This window comes from Saccopteryx leptura, chromosome 2 (assembly GCF_036850995.1).
Source record: "Saccopteryx leptura isolate mSacLep1 chromosome 2, mSacLep1_pri_phased_curated, whole genome shotgun sequence".
Lineage (NCBI taxonomy): Eukaryota > Metazoa > Chordata > Mammalia > Chiroptera > Emballonuridae > Saccopteryx > Saccopteryx leptura.
Genome location: NC_089504.1, coordinates 348742340 through 348763554, shown reverse-complemented (window position 1 = coordinate 348763554; position 21215 = coordinate 348742340). Strand labels below are relative to the sequence as shown.

Sequence of the window (21215 nt, the reverse complement as noted above, 5' to 3'; positions counted from 1 at the left end):
CCTCCGACTTCCTTCGGCTGCCTCCTCGGCCGTTGTTCCTTGTGTGCTGAATCTCTCTGAAATGAAAGAGGACCGGAAGAACGTCCTTGGAGTCCACACATTGCAGCGTTTCCCTTTCCGCCTCAGTTAACCACCCGCTAGGTCCCGTGTGGCGGCAAGTCCTAGCTAGGGGCCAAGCAAGTGCTTTGCGAAGAGCGCTTCTGTATACACGCGCTGTCCCTTTCCTGTCGCCTGTACCGAGCACTCAGGTTCTCTGTATTCTGAAGAGGCAGCAAAACACAGTGGTTAAAAACCATAAACTCTGGCCCTGGCTCGGTTGGTTAGAACATCACCCTAAAGCACAGAGGTTGCTGGTTCGATCCCCAGCCAGGGCACATACAGAAACAGGTTGATGCTCCTCTATCTCTTTCACTCTATCCCTTCCTCTCTCTATAATCAATAAAATAAACATCGAAATAAAATAAAAACAAAACTCTGGGACCAGGCTGTTTTCCCTTTCACTACATATGTTCTCTAGAACAAGTTACTTGTCCTTTTATGCTTCAGTTTCCTCAGCTTAGAAGAGGTTTACTCCATCTCACCAGGTCATTAGGAAAATGAATGGAAAAACACGTGTAACATGCCAGGCACTTAGCACTATCCAAGGCACATAGTAACTGCTCAGTAAGGATTAGCTATTATTATTGCCTGACTCTACATGAGAAATTTTGAAAAATGGGCAACTGAGCAGCTATAGAAATTTTCTCTCATGAAAATTACAGCATAGGGAATCTAGTCAATAATATCATAATAGCTATGTATGGGACCAGGTGGGTACTTGAAATATCAAGGGGTGGGGGCCACGTTGTAAAGTGCATGATTACTCACTATGCTGTACATCTGAAACTAATATACAGAATAATAATCAATGTAAACTGCAATTGAAAAAATAAAAATGAATAAAAGCATCAAAAAGAAAAAAAAAGAAATTTCCTCTCTGAAACTGCTATTCAGAGAGGCCTGGATTAGTAGCGGCCTTCCTCAGCTCTGTAACGACCATGTCACTGCCCTGCAGTAAGACATGCACTTCCCAACACTGAGAGAGAGAGGGAGAGAGTGGGGGGAGAGAGAGAGAGAGGGAGAGAGAGGGAGAGAGAGAGAAGGAGAGAGAGAGGGAGAGAGAGAGGGGGAGAGGGGGGAGAGAGAGAGGGAGGGAGAGGGGGGAGGGGGGAGAGAAGGAGAGGGGGGAAGAGAGGAAGAGAAAGAGGGGAGGGGGGAGAGAGAAGGAGAGAGAGAGGGAGGGAGAGGGGGAGAGAGAGGGAGAGGGGGACGGGGAGAGGGAGAGAGGGGGGAGGGGGAGAGGGAGAGAGGGGAGAGAGAGAGGATGAGGGGTGGAGAGGGGGAAGAGAGAGAGGGAAAGAGGGGGGGGAGAGGAGGGGGAGAGAGAGGGAGAGGGAAACCGGGGAGCGAACAAGGTTGTTGACAGCGGATTCCAAGTCTCTCAAAAGATCCTATGCCAGCTCTTCACTTCCAGATTTTCTAACCTGGGAGTAAAAAACAATGAAGCTTTCTGTGTATGTGCTGGATAAAGAGGTAAGAAAAGGGGAGGACTTCGGTCTGGCAGAAAAACAGAGAAGAGATAAAAGGCAACACAGAACTGTCCTTATCCCCTCCATTTTGCACAGGGTGCTAAAGGAGAAGGAACCACTAGGTGGCAGCATATGAGCAGATGAACCAAAAAGAACCAATGGCCTCCTGCTTTCAGAACCTTCGCACCAATCCCAACCTACAGGTAAAGGACAATGGGCATTGTTCTAAAGCACTTAACAGAGGGACAAAACAGGAACCTCTCTATGCCCCTGATTGTTCCCACCCTGGGAAATCCCCAGGGACTCAAGTCTGGAAGTCTGGGAGGCGAAGAGGACAGGAGAGAACACCATTGTGCCATTGCTCTGACTGAGAAACACACCAGAAGAGCAGGTATCTGGGACGGAGGCAGAAGGGGGATGAAAAAGAGGCAAGGTCAAGGTAACTCCACTCTCTGCACAGTTCAAAGCCCCCTCAATAGCATGGCTATTGCCTTCCAGCACTTAAAATCCCCTAGTGCAATAGTCCCTTCTGTACATGTTGACCTAAGTAAACAACCATTTACCAAACCGCAAAGGTCTTTGGCACCTCTGTCAGCGGGCAGGGTAGGCACCACGCCTAGATCTCTGACCCTTCTAGCTGTAAAAAGTGGAAAAGGCTATTAGAGTGGCCCTAAAAGATACCAACAAATGGACTGATTGGAAATCTAGTCCGCAGCCATCAGACTATCTCTGACAAACACTGCTACATGCAGGAAAAGAGAGCAACTTCTTTGTGTTGATGAGCCTATCTAAAGGACGCAAGGGCATTCTCTGTTAGGGGAAAGTTCTACAGGACACCTTTGGGAAAGAGCGGATTTCTAGTCTTCCTGGAGATCAACCTTACCTAGCAAAACTGCTCCACGCTGGCCCTGGCCGGTTGGCTCAGTGGTAGAGCGTCGGCCTGGCATGCAGAAGTCCCGGGTTCGATTCCCAGCCAGGGCACACAGGAGAAGCGCCCATCTGCTTCTCCACCCCTCCCCCTCTCCTTCCTCTCTGTCTCTCTCTTCCCCTCCCGCAGCCGAGGCTCCACTGGAGCAAAGATGGCCCGGGCACTGGGGATGGCTCCTCGGCCTCTGCCCCAGGTGCTAGAGTGGCTCTGGTCGCAACAGAGCGACACCCCCCCCCCCCCGAGGGGCAGAGCATCGCCCCCTGGTGGGCATGCCAGGTGGATCCCGGTCGGGCGCATGCGGGAGTCTGTCTGTCTCTCCCCGTTTCCAGCTTCAGAAAAAACAAAACAAAACTGCTTCACGCTCAGTTCATCAGCCACCATCTTAGCCAACAGCTGCAGAAAGCAACTGGTTAATCAGATCGCCACTGCTCTGTTTGACTGTGCTAACCAGACCCCCACCTTACTGCTTGTGGTTGACTGGACAACAGGATAGTGGACCACATCACTAACCACATTAAATGTAGAACGGATTCTGAATAGCCACTGATTGCCCTGGCATGTGAAATAGAAGGGTTAGAGGTGGGAGACCTTTTTTTCCTCCTTGATTTTATGTAAAGGAGGGAAAATAGGAAAGCTCAGATCCTACATTTAAGAAGCAAATGTGTATCTGCCCTTTACAGATAAATAATTTACACAGAATTTACTGACATCCACTGGATAATCTAACCTGGGGCTGGTATAGTTTGGCCTGTATTGTCCAAACTAATATCTGAGACTACTAAATGCCCTGAAAGCAATCTTTCAGCTACATTTCATTAAAATTACATTTTTTTCTAGTGTGTTTTCTCTGTCATCCATAGAGCAAAATAGCATAGACACTGTTTTGCAGTTACCTCAATATTAAATTTTCCCATACAATAGCCTGTTTTATCTCTTAGAAATCTGAATTTAATTCAAAACCAACTGTATCTTTCCCTCTGGTGAATAAAAGTGGGAAGGAGAATGCCTGCTAAGTCTCATTTCCGAACCCAGACAATTGGACTCCATTTAACGTGAGAGCATTGCCAAAAGGTGGGGCCAGCTAAATGTTTTCCCTCCTGCTTCAGATAAATATCTTATCTAAACATAATATGTAAGGAATAGCCTAGATTTCAAGTTACTGTTGACTCTTTTTTTTTTTTTTTAACACTTAGCTTGATCAGTTGAACCAACTTATTTGTAACCAGTTAGTTTTGCCAAGTGGCAAAACTGAGGATCTGAAAGGTGGTGACTTAAGACAAAAATCCCACAAACTCTGCTGTGGAAGAGGAAACGAAATGAAAGACTCCCGATTCCCAATCTGCTTTGCTTATTGAATCGCGCACATTCTATTGCAGCAAGATACCGCCAATGACATTTTCAGAGTCCACATTCCATGCCAGTCACTAGCAGCACAATAAGGCAGTGATATCAATGCAAAGAGCCAGATAAGGGGCAGGGATGGGGGAGGGGCATACTCCTGCCTTTAAAAATCAATCTGAAGAAAATGGGAGTTGAAGCAAAGCAAGCAAGAAACAGAAACCAAAGTATGGCCTCTCTCTCTTTATTTTTTTCCCCCTTGCATCTTAAAAACAAAACTCTCAGATGCCAAGGACAGGGGTGTTTTCATCTATGCCCAAAAAAGTAGCGCTCCCCACAGGTCTCCCCACCAGGAGTGGCTCGGAAAGGGTAAATCTTGAGTGGCGCTGATTTGCTAACTCCCAGAGCACCAGCAAAATCAGTGGAGCTGACTTTAGAAAAAGCCGCCGTCTACACAGAGGACTATCCCTGCTACGCAGCCCAGTGACTCAAACTAATTTTCTAGTTTGTGGATTACCATAGTCCCTTGCTCCTCCCCTCCCCTCCTGTCCAGCCGTTTCATTTCCCATTAGAATGTACAGAGATTGGGTAGGGAGTTTGAAACTTACAACTAAAAAGAGATTTTTCTTCTTCCAGGGATTTGAATTATCCTCCCCATTTCCCCATCAAAAACTAACTGTTCAGAAAACCTGCTGGGTTTTCTGGTTGTTGTCATTGTTAGTCTAAATCAATGACCGTTCTTTTGCAGCCTTTTGGGATTCAATTAATAACACATTTTAAGCTGTAGCCCATTTTGTGCACGAATCTTGTATAAATATATATAAGGTTCCCTCCAAAAAATCAAACCCTATATTAGAGGAAACTGAGGTATAATTAATAGGATGACCATACAATTTATTTCCCAAATGGAGATACTTTTGAGACTGAAAGGGGGAGATATTAATGACTCCAAGATCGCAGGCATACGCCGCAATGAATGGTCACCCTAAAAATAAGGCAAAATGAGTTTCCCAGTCACCAGGGGAGGGGCAATAGAGAGAGAGATTACCTGGCTATTCTGGTATGATGTCCCTTCTAATGAGATCCTTTCCCCCACAGGCCTGGTTTCTAGACAAACCCTGCCAGCTAGGCTTTCTTTTTTTTTTGATGCCCCGGAAGTTCTGAGCGGCCTGGGCGAGCCCCGTGCTGCTTGTGGGGCTGGCGGGCTGTCAGCAGCTGTGTCATTCCATTCCCCCAGGGGGCCGCATCACAGCCCCTCACCCCTGCACCTGGCACAGCGCCACTGAGGGAAGCATGTTTGTGGCACTGGGCAATGGTGTGTCACTTGCCTGCCTCCTGTGATGGGAGGAAGTTCCAAGAGGCTTTGAGTGCTAGTCCTCAGAAAAGGCATCTGGTTCCACTGCAGACACTCTCAACCTAATGGTGAGCAGCTGGCCACCTTTTGTCCCCCCACATGTGATCCTGGGACAGAGAACACACTACAAACTCTTCCCTTCTCCCCACGGCCAGACACTCTGTCCCACATTGTTCTGCCTTGAATCACCAAGGGGCACTTGCTCACCGCCCACATTCACTGCAGGCCTCCCAGGGTAGGCACCCTGCTGGGCCTGTCACTAACACATTCCACCTCTGGGAAGGCGCCTGGCATCCGGAGGTTGGTGCTCATTCCTTCAACATCTCCAAGGCGGTGCAGCGGAAGGACGGGGGCGGCAGAACTTGGGGCTTGTGACTTCACTCTGTTAGTGCAGGACTTCTCTCCCCGGCACGACCGACATTTAGGGCCAGATACTTTTATGTTGTTGGGGGCACTGTAGGGTGTTCAGCAGTTTCTCTGGTCTCAAGACACTAGATACCAGTAGAACTCACCCCTCTGCCCAGTTCTGACAACCAAAAAGGTCTCCAGATGTCCCCTGGGAACAAAATCAGCCCTGGTTGAGAATCGTGGTCTCAGGGCATTTGGGTGTGTTTAGGACCAAGCACAGAGAAACCGCCCGGCCTTTTATAGGTTTGTGCTTTAGTGATAGGAGCAGCTGAAGGCTAGGCTGGGAAGACACAGAATATGAATGCCATGGATTCCTCAGGGCTTAAGAACCAGCAAGCAAGCCCCCATGCTCCACATGCTCCTTTGAGATTTGCTGGCCTGCCCCACTGTGGGTCTGCACTACAAAAATGATAATAAAAATTCCAAATAAATAAGCCCATACTTGCTGCTTTAGAGAGCTACATCACAGCGACTCTCTCTCTACAGCTCTGTTTACTGTCCCTGTTTCCCTTTTCAGTGACAGAAATCCCCAAACTCCTGGTCAGGACCAAGTGAAATGCTGTGTACGGCTTCAGAGCCAGAAACACAGGTTCAGAGAGGCCAGCGCAGAAGACAGCTGCAGCCAAAGGCAACGGCCTGGCTTCCCTCTGCTCTGCAGTCGGCTGGTGCAGCGCTCACTGCGGTCCCCAGGCAGAAGTGACGAGATCAGGACAGATCGGCATCTCACGGCTGTGATTTTCCTGGTCCGTCACGTTCGTGTAGAAGAAAGTTTTCTCCTTCAAAATGACTCCCAGGAGCTGTCAAGAACCAAAAAACAAACAAAACAAAAAAAATACCACAACACAACCAAAGCCCACTGCCTTCTCAGGAGGCCAAGACAGGATGACGGGTCCAGCGCCTCTGTTGTCTTTACCTACACAGGCCAGAGGGGAGGGCTGTTGCTGGCCCTGGTGCCAGCCAGAGCCCTGTCGATGCTGCCTCCCATGGGCCCTGAATCTGAGGCACCTGGAAGGGTTATTAGCAGGATTGGAACTCATCCCTCTGCTGGGAGTAGATCATAATTACAGTAATTTTCTAACAGAGCTCGGCAGTAGGACTGTTTAATCAGCATCCGACTCCCTTGTGCTCCCAGCCCTCATCACTCAAGGATAGGAGTGGGATGGCTCTTAAAGAGACAGTGCCCGCCTTTCAGCGTTTGGAACAGATGTGCCCTAATTGGCAGAATATATCTAAGTCTCGTCCGGGCAGGTTGCACTGCCTCCAACAAACTGCCTCGGGCTCTCGCTATTCTGAACCTTCTGCTGGAGAGATTCAGGTCGGGCCGCTGGTGGGCCTGGCTTCGCACATCAACATGGCCACCAGGGAAGGGACGCACACAGGGCTAGAGCACCCAGAGAGGAATCTAAACTAACACCACGTTGCGAGTGGGTGGGATGAGGGAAAAGGTGCTTGGCTGCAGGACAGGAAGGAGGGACTTGACAGCCACAGATTATGATTGCGGCTGGTGGATTCCCAGCCCAAAGGCTACAGAAGCATCTCCTGTCCCTGCCCTTCCAGGGGCAGAATAACCAGTAAGGACTCTCAGGTGGTTTCTTGGTTCGCACACGCTAGCTTACCATCTCTCCCTGCTGATGATTCAGGCCCCTTCCCTGCTATGTAAGCTGCCCTTGTTTTACTCCTCCTTTGCTGGCAGAAGTGGACCGGGTCTCCACTTACAGAGAACTAGAATTATTCCCTTTGTCACTGAGTCAGGAGCACTGTCTCCTAAAGTGTGGCTCTTGTTATCGATCTGAGTAGGAACGGTCCATATTGATTGCATTTTGAGCGTTGAGGTTCCAGCTTTCCAGCTCCAAATCCAGCCATTACGGAGGTGCAGCTGACTTTACCCCAGTATGCGTTTCTCTAACAAGAAGCCAGGACTGGCTCCTGCTGCCCCGTTGAAGCCAGGTGCGCTTGGTCTTTGTCGAGTCCCTGAAAGTGCTCCTTAGAGAAAGGAGCCGAGGCGAGGAGAGGATGAAATTAGAGGTGGGCGGGGGGCTTCCAAATCGATTAAGGAAACCCTCAGGTACAGTGGTAAGAACAGGAACAGGGACACACAGTTCAAAGAAAGGTTACCTTGAGCTAGGCAACGTGCCTTCTACAGAGCTGAGCTCCTGATGGCAGAGGGCCACCCAAGAGGGGTGGCTTAGGATCAGTGCCCAGGCTTGACTGAGGAGGTCCCTATCTCGCACTACAGTGGTTATCTCCCTGGCTTTAGCCGCGTCTCAGCTGGCTGCTCACAGATGAATCCACATATGCCACTCCAGCCTGACTGAATGCTCCTTCGGCCTCCGTGAGGCAGGCCGGGAGCTGGTCTGTTTCCCCTTCTACCTCCAGTCCCACCTTGCACCCTCCCAGCCCACTGTCCTCACTCCTAGATGTTAAGAATATTCAGCAAGTCAAGGCATATAAACAAATTCACAAACATGGAGCTAACTTAATATCCAATCAGATTGTTAAAGTCACAATCGCCTCTCAAGCAACGCTGCCAGAGAAGGGGGGACCAGGTGCCTAGGACTTGGTGGTGTGGATAGAAGGCCTTAGCACTCAGAAACCAGAACTACAGAGGAGTTCTGGTTTCTGAGAACTGAAAAGCAGAGGGATTTTTTTTCCTTTAGTGGTGGTTTTAGCTTTTTTAAGTTTTGTGTTGTTTGTTTCTTTTGCAGGGGCTAACTTTATCTCCCAGAGCTGGGAAAGGACCTCTCACATGAATGTATTCTACCATCATCTATATAAAAAGCACACTCAAGTCTCCTTGGCTAGGAAATGCGTGTCATATTTGCTTTGCCTTCCTCATTGGGCACCAAGGTCAAAAATGATGTGTGTGAAACACTGCATACAAGAAAACCCACCTCCCCCTCCACTCACAAACACACGCATTTCCTTCCACCAAACAAAACCAAACCCAGGAGCCTGGGATCCCTTATCCTGAGTAACAGATGATTAGGCCATGGAAGTCGCTGCTAGAAGGTGACTATATCAGGCACCGAGCCTACCTCAATCCTCAAGTCTAACAAAAGAAATACTTTCATTCTACAAAACAGTTCAGCAGGCACTCACAGAGGTCATCGGCCCTTAGTGCACAGGGACAGAGCACATGGGAGGCAGGTGGACCTGCCAGGCCTGTTATTAGAAAAATCCTTCCTGTCTTCGGACATTATGGCCTACACTCGGCTCTGCACAAGACAGCGAGGGGGTGGGGCCTGGCCTTGGAGTAACCGAGGTGCTGTTATATGCACTGCTGTTAATGGATCGTTAAAAAAGCCGGGAGTCAGAAAAGTTGCACTCATGTCTTTGAATGGCTCCTGCTGTCCCAGCAGCCTACCCTGCTGGCAGAACTAGTGGCTGAGCACCAACTCCAGGAAGAAAAGGAGCGAACAGAAGAAGGCCGACCCAGCTTGCTGTTTTTTGGCTGAGTAGGGAATTGACACAGACCACCTCCGGCTCCTGTCTGGAAGTTTCGAGATCAGAGAGCTTCAGGCACAGCTGGGTTCACAGCTGCACCATTTGGAACATTGGAGTCATTAATATTCATGAGTCATCCCCACCAATCGGCAGAGCGGATGCCATTAGCTTAGCATCTGTCGGGTTTTTGTGAGGGTTGTGTATGGAGTTTTTTTTCTCCTTTTAAATGAACTTCTTTTGACATTTTGGATTTGCCTCTGTAGGTTCTCTATCCTCGCCTTGCTGCAGCATATGAAGGAGAGACTCAGGGGAGGCAGGCAGGAAAGAGGGATGCGTCCCAGCCAGGGCTTTGCATCTGCCTGTTGACAAACTTTATTTCTCTTTTAGCACCTGGCACGTCAGACAGGCTGCAAGGTGGAAGCAGCATCAGGTAAATTATACCTAACAAGGTTCATGCCCGTAACTGTGAGAAGAGCTGGATCCTGGCTCTTTGGAAGACAGTGCTTCCTCTCCAGTGGTGAACTTGAACTGCAGACATAGTGCCGGAGAGCTGCAGTGCGCAGCTCTGAACCATTATTTCCACACTGATAAATTCATGATTTATGAAAGTAACTACTGCCAGCCTGCATTCCCTCCTTCTCTGCTACAGCTTGTTAGACACAAATTGCGACAACAGTCTTAAAGAGTTGAATTTTATTTCAGGCCAAAGCCCCTGAACTCTGAACTAAATGCCATGACAGTCCCACAGCACAGACTGGTCACAGAAGAGCCCACACACAGGGCGGGATGGCCAGAGGAGGGACAGAGGGACGCGCAGAGCCGCACCCGAGCCTGAGTGCCGAGCAATGCAGACACCGGCGGCTCCGTCTCCTACCAGCCCAGCTCTCTTGCTCTCGGTGGAGAGGAATTATGGCAGCAGGAGGGCAGAACGCCTCATTGTCTGAAGGCGTGTTGTTCCTCATCTCCATCCCTACAGAGCTCTCTCCAAAAAGAAACAAAGCCCTTGTGCCCCACTGGACTGAACATACGGCTCCCTGCACCACAGCAGAGGGACACTGTAGTGGCTGAAGCCCCAGGGGCAGGGAGCTGTTTGTTACTAAGGGAGAAGAAAAGCATTCAAAAAAGAAAGGAGCCCATTCCACCCCTGCAGAAAAGATGGTCCCGTCTCTGCTTTATAAGCAAAAGAGACAGTGACGGTCCAGGACAGCCTTGTCCAAAACAAAGCCCCCGGAGCTGTCTGCCTTTCCTCGGGCTGTGAACAACCGTTTCTCTTTCATGGGCGGCCATGCCCTGTTCTGTGGGTCTCAGGCCCCACACAGCCATGCTGAGGTCTGGGGATATGCAGGAAGCCCCAGCGACAGGAGTCACAGCACCATTCATTCAGAGGGATTAGCGGAGGAGACGCCAGGAGGTGGGGAAATAAACACCCGCCACCCTGTCCACGCGAGGAGGGAGGCAAGAGGCCAGCTCCCAGAAACAAGTGCTCCAGGGCCTGCAGCAAAACGGAGCCAGGGGAATACAAGTGCACAAGCATTTCTGTTGGGATAATATTCAATATGGCAGCTTAAAATCTGCCACTTAGGGATCCTCAAAACCAGTCACCTAAGACAGTGTTCCTGGGCCCATTAACAAACGTCTAAAGAAACTCAGCTCTCAAGAGAGTAAACATGGGATTCTGTTCAAAACCAACAGCCCCTGGACCTTATGCTTAACTTACAAACATCTGCAGTGTTCACTCCTATGAAGGAAGCTTGAGGAGTAGTCGTGACCAACCTCTGCAATCAACCTGAGCAGAGGCAACTGTAAAACACGAAGCAGCCCAACCTCCGAACACCTGTGCTGTACCCAGTGCCACCCAGCTGCTTGCATCTCCTCGCCTGCATCTTCTCCGTCTGCCTCAGAGCAGAACCCAGAGCTCACTTTTCCAAATCGGTTTCTAACTGACTAGGATCCAAAGACACAGCATGGTCCCCTCCCCAGGACCTCCTCACAGGCTCGGGAGCAGAAGGTCCCTCATCAGATCTTGCAGAATCACAGCATGGCGGCGAGGTAGCAGGTGGGAGAGGGAGGCTTTCCGAGGAAGGAGCCTCAGAGTCAACCACAGGAGCCCACACCTCAAAATGACCCTTTTCTTCCTCAGGAGGCGGCGACGGAGAACTCCTCTGACCCGATCTTGGGAAAAAGCAGCAACTAGAAGGGTGGGAAAGGAAGAGGAGGAACAGATGAACAACAGGAATGAATAAGCACAAGTGAAGACAAACAGAAAGTGGTGTTTCCATACAAATGGATTCTTTATCAGCCATGAGAAGGATGTAAGTGCTGACGCACACTACAACATGGATGAAAACATGCTAAATATAAGAAGCCAATCAGAAAAGGACTGGCTTTTCTTACATATCTTACAACTTCATTTGTATTAAATGTGCAGAATAGGTAAATCTCAGACACAGAAAGTAGGTTAGTGGTTGCCAGGGACTTGGGGTTGGGGAAATGGAGAGCCAGGCGAATGGGTACAAGTTTTCTTCTGTGGTGGTGAAAATGTTCTAAACTAGAAATTACTGAATTGTACACTAAAAGGATGAATTTTATGGAGTGTGAATTGTATCTCGATAAGGTTATTTAGAAGGGAGGCGGGATAAAGTCCGGAATAAATAAGAAAGCCTTCTCTTCCTTCTCCCCAGACTTCTACTGGAGAGCCTGCTACCCAGGGACGGATTCACACAGACCCTCGTGCGTGGAACGAGACAACCGCACACGAAGAGAATGAGGCCTCTTTGGAAAGGCCACCAACACTGGACTTTACTTTCTCTATCAAAATAGACACCTCACTGGCCCAGGTTATAGTAATCCTAGATCCTAGTGTCTCAGAAAAGAGAGCTTTAGTTACCTCTTAGGCTGGTCTCCTTTAGCCAAGTGAGAAGAGCCCGGCCTCTCCTCCTGGACCCAGCCGCAGTTTGACATCGCATAGCGGAGAATGGCATCAGAAACGGTCACGTGGCTTTGGCCCTGGACACAGGCTTCTATCTCAGGCACTGAGAGCTGGCTTTGCAGGAAGAGGTGTAACTGGCTGTCTGACAGGAGGACAACACTCTGCAGGACCCTGGGGCAAACACAGGTAGACAATACGCACATCACCCTGAGGATCTGCTCTCCCCAACCCCATCCTCTGGAGGGCGCTGGCTCAAGTGGGCATGAGGGTACAAGAGAGGGGTCTACCCCAAGGCACCTGTGTGTTCAATAGGCGATCCTGCCTGTCGCCTTCCCCCATCCCGGCCCCCACCTCAGAGGCTAGACCCGGCCTGCCAGGCCCACTCACTTTTCTAGGAAGTGCTGCAGACCTTGTCGTCGCTTCTCAATGAACTCATCAGAGCTGCCAAAGAAGGTTGACTTCCCAGGAAGTTCAGGGACAGGCCTGTGGAGTCACACAATGTAACACCCAAGATAAGTGTGACATCCAAAACAGTCATTTCAGCCCAATCAAGAAAATCCCCTATAAAGATCACAAATCAATCTAAATAGCTTTTCATAAGGTGGCAGATGTGGAAAGCTAACAGTGAATGTCTGCATGCCATGTGTCAGGCATTACACTAAATGTTTTACGAACCTTACTTCATTAAACCTCCCAAAGCCCCATGAGAAAGATATCAGTGTTCCCATTTTACTAGCAAGGAAATAGAATCAGAGAAGTTGAGAAAATTTCCCAGTGCCACACAGCTAGTAAGCAGCAGAGCTGGTATTTGAACCAAGTCTATGACTTCAAAATTCCATGCTACTATACTACATTGTTTACAAAACCCACTCCCACTCTCAACTATTATTTTTGAAAGGGAGAAACACAGAAAGACATGGAGAATGCTGTGTATATAGTAAGACTACCTATGCCAGTCCCAAAGTTACACACTTGGAATTTTCTAAAAGTAGCTGAGTTGTTGACTACACACTCTCTAAATCTCTTTAGTCTCTCTTATGAAGCTTAGCACATAATTTTTTTTGTTTGTTTGTATTTTTCTGACTTGAGAAGCAGGGAAGCAGAGACAGACTCCCACATGCACCCAACCAGGATCCACCCAGCAAGCCCACCAGGGGGCGATGCTCTGCCCATCTGGGGCGTTGCTCCGCTGCAATTGGAGCCATTCTAGCGCCTGAGGTGGAGGCCATGGAGCCATCCTCAGTGCTTGGGCCAACTTTGCTCCATTGGAGCCTTGCGGGAGGGGAAGAGAGAGACAGAGAGGAAGGAGAGGGGGAGGGGTGGAGAAGCAGATAGGTGCCTCTCCTGTGTGCTCTGGCTGGGAATAGAACCTGGGACTTCCACATGCCAGGCTGACACTCTACCACTGAGTCAGCCGGCCAGGGCCACATAACTTAATTTTTTAAATTTATTATTGACTTTAGAGTAAGAGGAAGGAAGAGAGACAGAGAAGGAAAGGGATGGAGGGAAGGGGAGGGAGGAAGAGAAAGAAGGAAGAAGAGGGGGAGGGAGGGAGGGAGAAGGAGAGAGAAACATTAATTTGCTGATCCACTTACTAATACATTCATTGGTTGATTCTTGTATCTGCCCTGACCAAGAATTGAACCCTCAACCTTGGTGTATCAGTACAACGCTCTAACCAACTGAGCTAACTGGCAAGTGCCTTAGCACATAAGTTTTAAAAAAACAACAGCAAGGCTAGAAATGTACAATTCGCCTTGGGAAGTTCCAACTGGCTTATGTCAGGGCCTGAGCCATGACAATGGCCTATCGGTTCCGCATGGTAACTAACCGCCTAGATCTTCAACAGGCCATCCTTCGCCAGAGCATTCAGTGGCCTATCTGTGGGGAATCACTGTTCTAAATTGTCTGCACACTCTTTCCTATGACTTTTAGTCTGTTGTGTCTCTAGGAAAAGGTCTTTACACACACACAAAAAAAATAGAAATAAAAATCACAATTTTTGCCTGACCTGTGGTGGCGCAGTGGATAAAGCATCGACCTGGATATGCTGAGGTCGCTGGTTCAAAAGCCTGGGCTTGCCTGCTCAAGGCACATATGGGAGTTGATGCTTCCAGCTCCTCCCCCCCTTCTCTCTCTCTGTCTCTCCCTCTCCTCTCTAAAATGAATAAATAAAAAGTTTAAAAAAAAAAAATCACAATTTTTACATATTAAATGGACAGGCTCACCACCTGCCAAGTCCAGGTGCTAAACAGTTTCTGAAAAAGCCAAAAACTATATGATTTCACACTTAGGTGGGACATAAAACTGAGATTCAAGTGTTTACCAGAGGGAAGGGTGGGAAGTCAAGGAGGCCAAATATACGGTGACAAGAAGTGGTCTGACTCTGGGTGACGGGCGCACACTGTAATGAATACTTCACATGCTATGGAAATGTACACCTGGACCCTATGTCCTCCTATGGACCAATGGCACCCCATTAAATTTAATTTCTAAACTAAAAACAAAAGTTTGATAACCAGTGATAGCATATTTAAAATGCTAGCAGTACATTTGTTTAGCCCTAGACCAGGCGTCCCCAAACTACGGCCCGCGGGCCGCATGCAGCCCCCTGAGGCCATTTATCCAGCCTCCCACCGCACTTCCAGAAGGGCCACCTCTTTCATTGGTGGTCAGTGAGAGGAGCACTGTATGTGGCGGCCCTCCAACGGTCTGAGGGACAGTGAACTGTAAAAAGTTTGGGGACCCCTGCCTAATATGCATACCAAAAAATATTTTTGATATGTCTACAACACACTTAGGTCAAAATAGTAAAAATAAGAACTCTGTCTTTATTTTTTTCACTGATTTGAAAACATAACTTTGTTGGGTTTTTTGTTTTTGTTTTTACAGAGACAAAGAGAGAGTCAGAGAGAGAGATAGATAGGGACAGACAGACAGGAACAGAGAGAGATGAGAAGCATCAATCATTAGTTTTTCGTTGCAACACCTTAGTTGTTCATTGATTGCTCTCTCACATGTGCCCTGACCATAGGGCTACAGCAGACCGAGTAACCCCTTGCTCGAGCCAGCAACCTTGGGTCCAAGCTGGTGAGCTTTGCTCAAACCAGATGAGCCCGCACTCAAGCTGGCAACCTCAGGGTCCTCCACATCCCAGTCTGACGCTCTATCCACTGCACCACCGCCTGGTCAGGCAACATAACTTTGTTTTTTAAGTGAGAGCAAGGGAGATAGTGAAACAGATTCCAGGCCACATGCGCCCCAACCAGGGTTCACCCGGCAACCCCCATCTGGGGCCAATGCTTGAATCAATCAAGCTATTTTTAGCACCCAATTTTACTCTCTGAGACTAACTGAGCTATCCTCAGTGCCTAGGGCTGACGCTCAAACCAATCAAGCCACTTGCTGTGGGAAGAGAAAAGGGAGAGGAGGAGGAAGGGGGAGAGAAGCAGATGGTTGCTTTCCTTTGTGTGCCCTGACCAGGAATTGAACCTGGAATATCCATACCAGGCCGACACTCTATCCACTGAGCCAACCAGCTGAGGTCTGAAAAAGTAATTTAAGCACACATTTCTCAAGTGCATTAGTGCCTGCAATGTTGCCAAGTTTTACTCGTTGTGAACTCTAATTCCCAAGTAAGAACTTAAAAAGCCAGTTTCAGACCCAACACGAAAGCAAGAGCAGACTCACACTAAACCAGCATTTCTCTGTAGCTGCTTCCTCAGCCACACGAACTCACGGTAGCGGCGACGCACACAGGATGTCTTGGCAGTAAAGGCCTTGCTGTTGGTCTACAAGAGAAAATATGTGAAAAGGGTTTAGTGGAAAAAGGCCAAAATCACAGGAACTCCCAACACCCCTCTCACTGAGGGTCTACGCCACTAGGCCCCAGTCCTGACCAGGGGCTCCACCTAGGGCAAGGTGCCACCAGGCCAGCCTGCAAGCAACTCTAAGGCATACCCAAGCCCTTGCTCCTCTCCTCCCTCTTTTCTACTGTTTTGGGCCTGTCAAAAATATCCACAGGCCCTGGCCAGTTAGCTCAGTCAGATAGAGCGTCATCCCAAAACGCCAAGGTTGCAAGTTCGATCACCGGTCAAGGCACATATGGGAAGTGACCAATGAATATGTAACTAAGTAGAACAAGTGAATGTGTCTCTCTCTTCCTCTTTCTCCCTCCCTCTCTCTGTCTCTCTAAAATCAATCAATTTAAAAAAAATGTTCACAAACAGGTTCTGCTTGAGCACTAACCCTCAGCCCTGGAGCATGCTGATGCCAGTGCAGAAGTATGATGCACTTACATGGAGGAAGATCTTATAATCCACATAAGAATTCCAGGAGCCTTCATTCTGCACACGGGGGTCCTGAACACGCACGGTGATCACCTCCTGGAGGAAAGAAATGCTGGTTCAGCTCAGCCACACAGTAAGGCAGCTTTGACAACACAGGGTACAGATTCTCCCAAACAGACAGCAGCAACTTTCATTCCTTTGTTCACTTATTCATTAAATTCAACAAACATTTATTTTGACCCATATGTGTCTGGCACTGTTCTAAAACAAGAGATAAAAACCCTTGCCCTCATAAAGCTTACATTCTGGTACTTTCTAAGGAAGAGAAAAGTTAGTCCAAATGGAACCTCATTTCCCAGAAATGCCCTTACTACTGATTTCCTTCTTCTGGATTTACTTTGAGCTCATCAGGAGTACTATTGTCAGAAGAATAGCACCGAGCAATAACGTGCATCTTCTCCCAAATTCCCTCAAACTTTCGCCCGCCTGTTCTGTGGAGACCACGTGCTTACCTCCTGCTCTTGGTTCGCCAACATCCTACACCAAAAGCCCATTGGAAGAAAACATCTGCTGGGGGAAGACGACAGAGAACAATCAGGTTTAGTGTGCTTCTATTCTTACCACTCTCTACCAGGGCAAAACCCTGAAAAACTCTAATCAACCCTCCTGGGGAGACCCAGGCACCTTTTTTGTTGTTGTTCTTGTGTAAAAACTGAAGAGGAAGAGAAAAAAAAAATTCTCCCACATTAGCTCAATGACAGCTACAGACCCTGGGGGATTTTCCTCCCTTTTCAGACCACGGCCAAGACCCTTAACCAGGCCACCTCTAGGTAAAGCATGTTTGGGTCTGTGCAGTGTTGGCCTCAAGCAGCCAGAACAGGGTGGTTCGGCTGTAAACCATTTCTGCCAGAAGACTGCAAGCAAAGCAATCTTGTGGGCACACACAGCACAGTTTTGCAAGTGAGCCTAACATCGCCCCCTCCTGGCTGTTCAGAGGCAATCAAGCCCCTCAAAAACACCAATGCTTCTCTTTGTCTTGCTGACCACAGTCACTTTCCCAGAGGTAAATCAGAGCTAGAGAGTACCAGGAGCACTGAATGGGTTGCCCAGTTTTGACCTTCCCTTCTCCATTCTCCTTCCATTATCTAATCTGTCCTCCAAAACCCAAGCCAATGGTTCTAATTATTTCCTTACTGGACGTGCCATTCGGTTGGTACCTCTGCCCAAACAGCCCACAGCTGCACAGGTCTATTCGGATGTTTTCCGCTCCTTTGTAAAGATTCATTAAAGCCTAAGCTGCTGATTTCCCCCAGTGTGGCAGTTTACATGTGCAGCGACATTGCCCACTCTGACAAGGGGACCATGAAGGTTGCAGCACAGGGCTAGTCAAGTCCAAAGGGGCCCATGATGTCACCTTCTGTTAAAATACAGCACTAATCTTATTACTCCTAGAACCACTCCAACAGCATCCACCCTGGCTGCCACCTGCACCCCCTTCTCCTCTCTTAAGAGCGGAACAATAAGATTTAATTTCCCTTTTCAATTTACCTTGAAATGAAAACTGACTTCAGCCAATATGCACTGCCAACAAATGATCCGGCTGGCTCCTGGGAATACACGACTCTAACATCTCCCTCTCCTCCCCCCATGCCCATTCACACCCACTCATTTTTACAGTCCCACAATTAATTTTGAACACATTCCCTTATTAGTTCTGCCTTACCATTAGAAGGGTGTTTAATGAGTTTCCTTCTATCTTATGTTTTGCTAACACAAGGCAAATGTTTCAAGAGAAGGGGAACTCATTTACACCACAAAATTAGCAGAGCAGACAGATTTTCCAATTCTTTCTGGTATGCCAGAAGGTCTCTCCACACAGATACCACACTCAGGGACAAAGCTGCATGGCATATGACAAAATAGGGCTATACAGTCGAGCAAACTGAAGCTTTTAGAATTGCAACACCATCTTAAACAATATTCTTGCTGACAATCTGATTTTCCATCTGATGCTGTCACCATTGCAAAGGGGTCCTGCACTGAAAGGGAAGCAATTCCATTGCTCTAACAGCCGATGTACAAACTCCCGATGTAAGCAGTCAAACGGCTGTGACCAAAAAGAACAGGACGACTCACTGTGAACAATTAACCTCAGATTTAAAAGTTTTTCTCTCTCTTTTCTTTACAGGCATTTGGTAAGTTGCCTACACAGGAGCAGAGTTAAAAGACTCTGAAGTGTCTTTTCACAAAAGTAATGACAGGAAAGATGATGCCAAGGAAATCAGTCATCCAGAAGCTCAGTGGAACTCATGCATCCCTGTGCCTTGAAAGGTTTCCCAAATTCAGACTGTAATTTAGTAACTAAAATGGTCACCACTCTCTTGGACTCAAGAAGAATTTGCATAGGGATCTGTACCACCTCCATGTCCAAGGTTCCTCCCCTTTCCTTTGGGGCTAATATCACTTAGAAACCAGTAACTATAAATTGGCTTAAAAAAAACTAGGACTGCCTGACCAGTGGTGGCGCAGTGAACAGAGCATTGATCTGGGACACTGAGGTCCCAGGTTCAAAACCCCAAGGTTGCCAGCTTGAGCACGATGTCGCCAGTTTGAGCATGGGATCGTAGGCATGATCCTATGGTCACTGACCACCTCCATGTCCAAGGTTCCTCCCCTTTCCTTTGGGGCTAATATCACTTAGAAACCAGTAACTATAAATTGGCTTAAAAAAAACTAGGACTGCCTGACCAGTGGTGGCGCAGTGAACAGAGCATTGATCTGGGACACTGAGGTCCCAGGTTCAAAACCCCAAGGTTGCCAGCTTGAGCACGATGTCGCCAGTTTGAGCATGGGATCGTAGGCATGATCCTATGGTCACTGGCTCAAGCAAGGGGTCACTAGCTCAGCAGGAGCTCCCCAGTCAAGGCATGTATGAAAAGCAATCAATGAACAACTGATGCAACTACGAGTTGATGCTTCTCATCTCTCTCCCTTCCTGTTTCTCTCTCTCTCTCTCTAAAGAAAAAAAAAAATAGAACCCCCAAGATGCTGTGTACTTAAGTCTAAATTTGAAGGGCACTAAGAAAGTTTCAGCTGTAACTTTCCTTAAAAACACTGTAACGAATACAAAACCCTAGACCTCAAGTAATAATTTCTAGGAACTACTATTCTGCACTAGTAATAGATGCCACTCCTTAGAAGGAAATGAAGCTCCGTTGTCTGAAGGGGAAGAAGGAACTTCTTAACTCGAGCTCTATGATCTGGGAGATGGATCCAAATGTCATCCAAATAAGGATCGAGTCAATGATCCTCTCAGCTACTTATGCAGCTCAGCGCCACCTCCATTTCCTGGGCCCTTGCGATCACATCTGAAGTTTCCTTTACTTTCTCCACGTGTACCAGCACCAATAACTCCAGGGAGAACCCAGCTGTTTGCTATTTACAAAGTAGATTCCCCGTAAAGCTTTCCAATGTCATAACAATTCAAGGCTTTAGCCCCACCATTTTCGCTCCCATTTAAACTACTTCAAGAGACAGGTTAAAAAACCAATCAGGCGATAAAAGTATATTGAGCCACCGAAACTTCCTTCTCTTCTTACTCATTCTTGAGCCAGCGCAGCTCAAAAAGCTCCCGTTCCGAAACACCCACAGGTGGGGGAGGAAGCTTCCCCTGTCTGACCAACCTCCTTGTGTTCTCAGCGAACCAGCTCTGCTCCGTTCTTTGATCCGTCTGTCATTTGCCATTCCTTCCATTTGCAAGGTTAGTCACAAAGGCGACCACAGTCTAGCGCAAGAGCCTCCTATGTCCCTGTAAAATACTTGCCATTATGCCGTTTGGGTAAATGTCTACAAACTCTTTAACTCCGGCCACTCCCCCTCCACTCTTAACGAACTAGGAGCAAAGCGCCACCTGGTCCTTCTTCTCCTTTGCCTACTAAGCTGGGGGAGTGGGAAAGAAAGATGCTTTACACTCCTATAATCAAATAAATGGAAAAGCCGGGTTTCTTTCCCTGGATCCCAAGCAAGTACCCGCCTTTATTCCGAAACGTGAGCCAGCCCCCAGGATGTCAAGCGGGGTCCCCACCGCAAGCGCCAATAGGGGCGCTTTCACCTCAGAGCACTACCCACTCCCCGCGGCCCGCCCGCGCCCCCTCACCTGCGAGCTGCACCCACTGACCACAGCGACACCGCCGGAGCCCCACCATATAGCCAGTCTCAGCTTCTCCTTCCGGGTGAGTGGCCGGCGCCCCAGTGCACGACGGGAGACAGCTCCCGACACTCCAATCCCGGTTGCCCAGGGCTCCCCGCCCCTGCAGCCTCCGACTTTTAGTGGCGATCCCGTTTCCCCCGAGGCGCGCGGGGCCCCACCCAGACCCTGGTGGGGCTGTCCCACCACTTGCATCGGGTGCTGGAGGGTGGACGCCGGTGAGGGGCGAGCAAGGGGCTCTGACGTCCAATCCGGGGCCGCGTCCCGCTCGCGTTGCCAGGCCAGCCAATCAGCGGCCAGGGAGTCTTATTAAAGGTCTGAAAGGGGCCCGGGAACCGAGAGGATGAGAGGAGGTGGTCACGGGTCTTTCCGTTCTGCAAAGCGAGGTCTTGAGTGTGGGTGGGTGGGTGGGGGAAGAAAGCGCCCCAGTTTCTGGAGCCTCGCAAAGTCCCAAGAATTCCAGTTAAAACCCGCAGGTTGCGGTTCCCCCGCGAAATTATCAAGAGAACTCCCGCTCAGATTCATAAAACCATAGCTGGTCAGAACGAAAACCGGGACTGGGATGGTTCAGCAACTCAAGTTTCACTCGCCAAAAGGAGCCCAAAGAAGAATGGTGCTGCTACATAGTGAACAAGAACAATTCGTTGAATATGATGAAGACTTTTTTGTGTTGTTGCAATGTATTTTAACTGCCAATTTAAATATAATGTTAGCAAAGATAACATCAAGGGAAAAGTTATGGTTACAAAT

At 48.6% G+C, this 21215-nt stretch overlaps 1 protein-coding gene across 8 annotated transcripts; it reads right to left on the bottom strand.

The window, feature by feature from the left end:
- Positions 1 to 9718: 9718 nt before the first annotated feature.
- SNX11 (sorting nexin 11) lies at positions 9719 to 20678 on the bottom strand. 8 transcript variants are annotated; one of them, XM_066364441.1, is made up of 8 exons: positions 20415 to 20678; positions 17807 to 17865; positions 16771 to 16828; positions 16268 to 16354; positions 15660 to 15760; positions 12357 to 12452; positions 11928 to 12140; positions 9719 to 11230 (listed from the first exon to the last, which is right to left on the bottom strand). In XM_066364441.1, the coding sequence occupies exons 1-8, from the start codon at positions 20658 to 20660 to the stop codon at positions 10957 to 10959; spliced, it is 1134 nt and encodes a 377-aa protein (XP_066220538.1). In that variant the 5' UTR covers positions 20661 to 20678; the 3' UTR covers positions 9719 to 10956. The 8 variants fall into 8 exon arrangements, with proteins under 8 accessions (XP_066220538.1, XP_066220539.1, XP_066220544.1 ...); XM_066364442.1 differs by having other exon boundaries at positions 16771 to 16825; XM_066364447.1 differs by lacking the exon at positions 20415 to 20678 and adding an exon at positions 19942 to 20069.
- Between the last annotated feature and the right edge of the window lie 537 nt (positions 20679 to 21215).

Excerpts from the sequence above, each read along its gene's own strand:
- SNX11 (XM_066364441.1), bottom strand. The coding sequence starts at position 20,660 with ATGCAAGTGGTGGGACAGCCCCACCAGGGTCTGGGTGGGGCCCCGCGC. Across the intron at positions 16,355-16,770 it reads TGGCGAACCAAGAGCAGGAG|GAGGTGATCACCGTGCGTGT; the intron begins GTAAGCACGTGG and ends TCTTTCCTCCAG. Across the intron at positions 11,231-11,927 it reads AAAGGAGACCAGCCTAAGAG|TTGCTGCTTTTTCCCAAGAT; the intron begins GTAACTAAAGCT and ends CCACCCTTCTAG.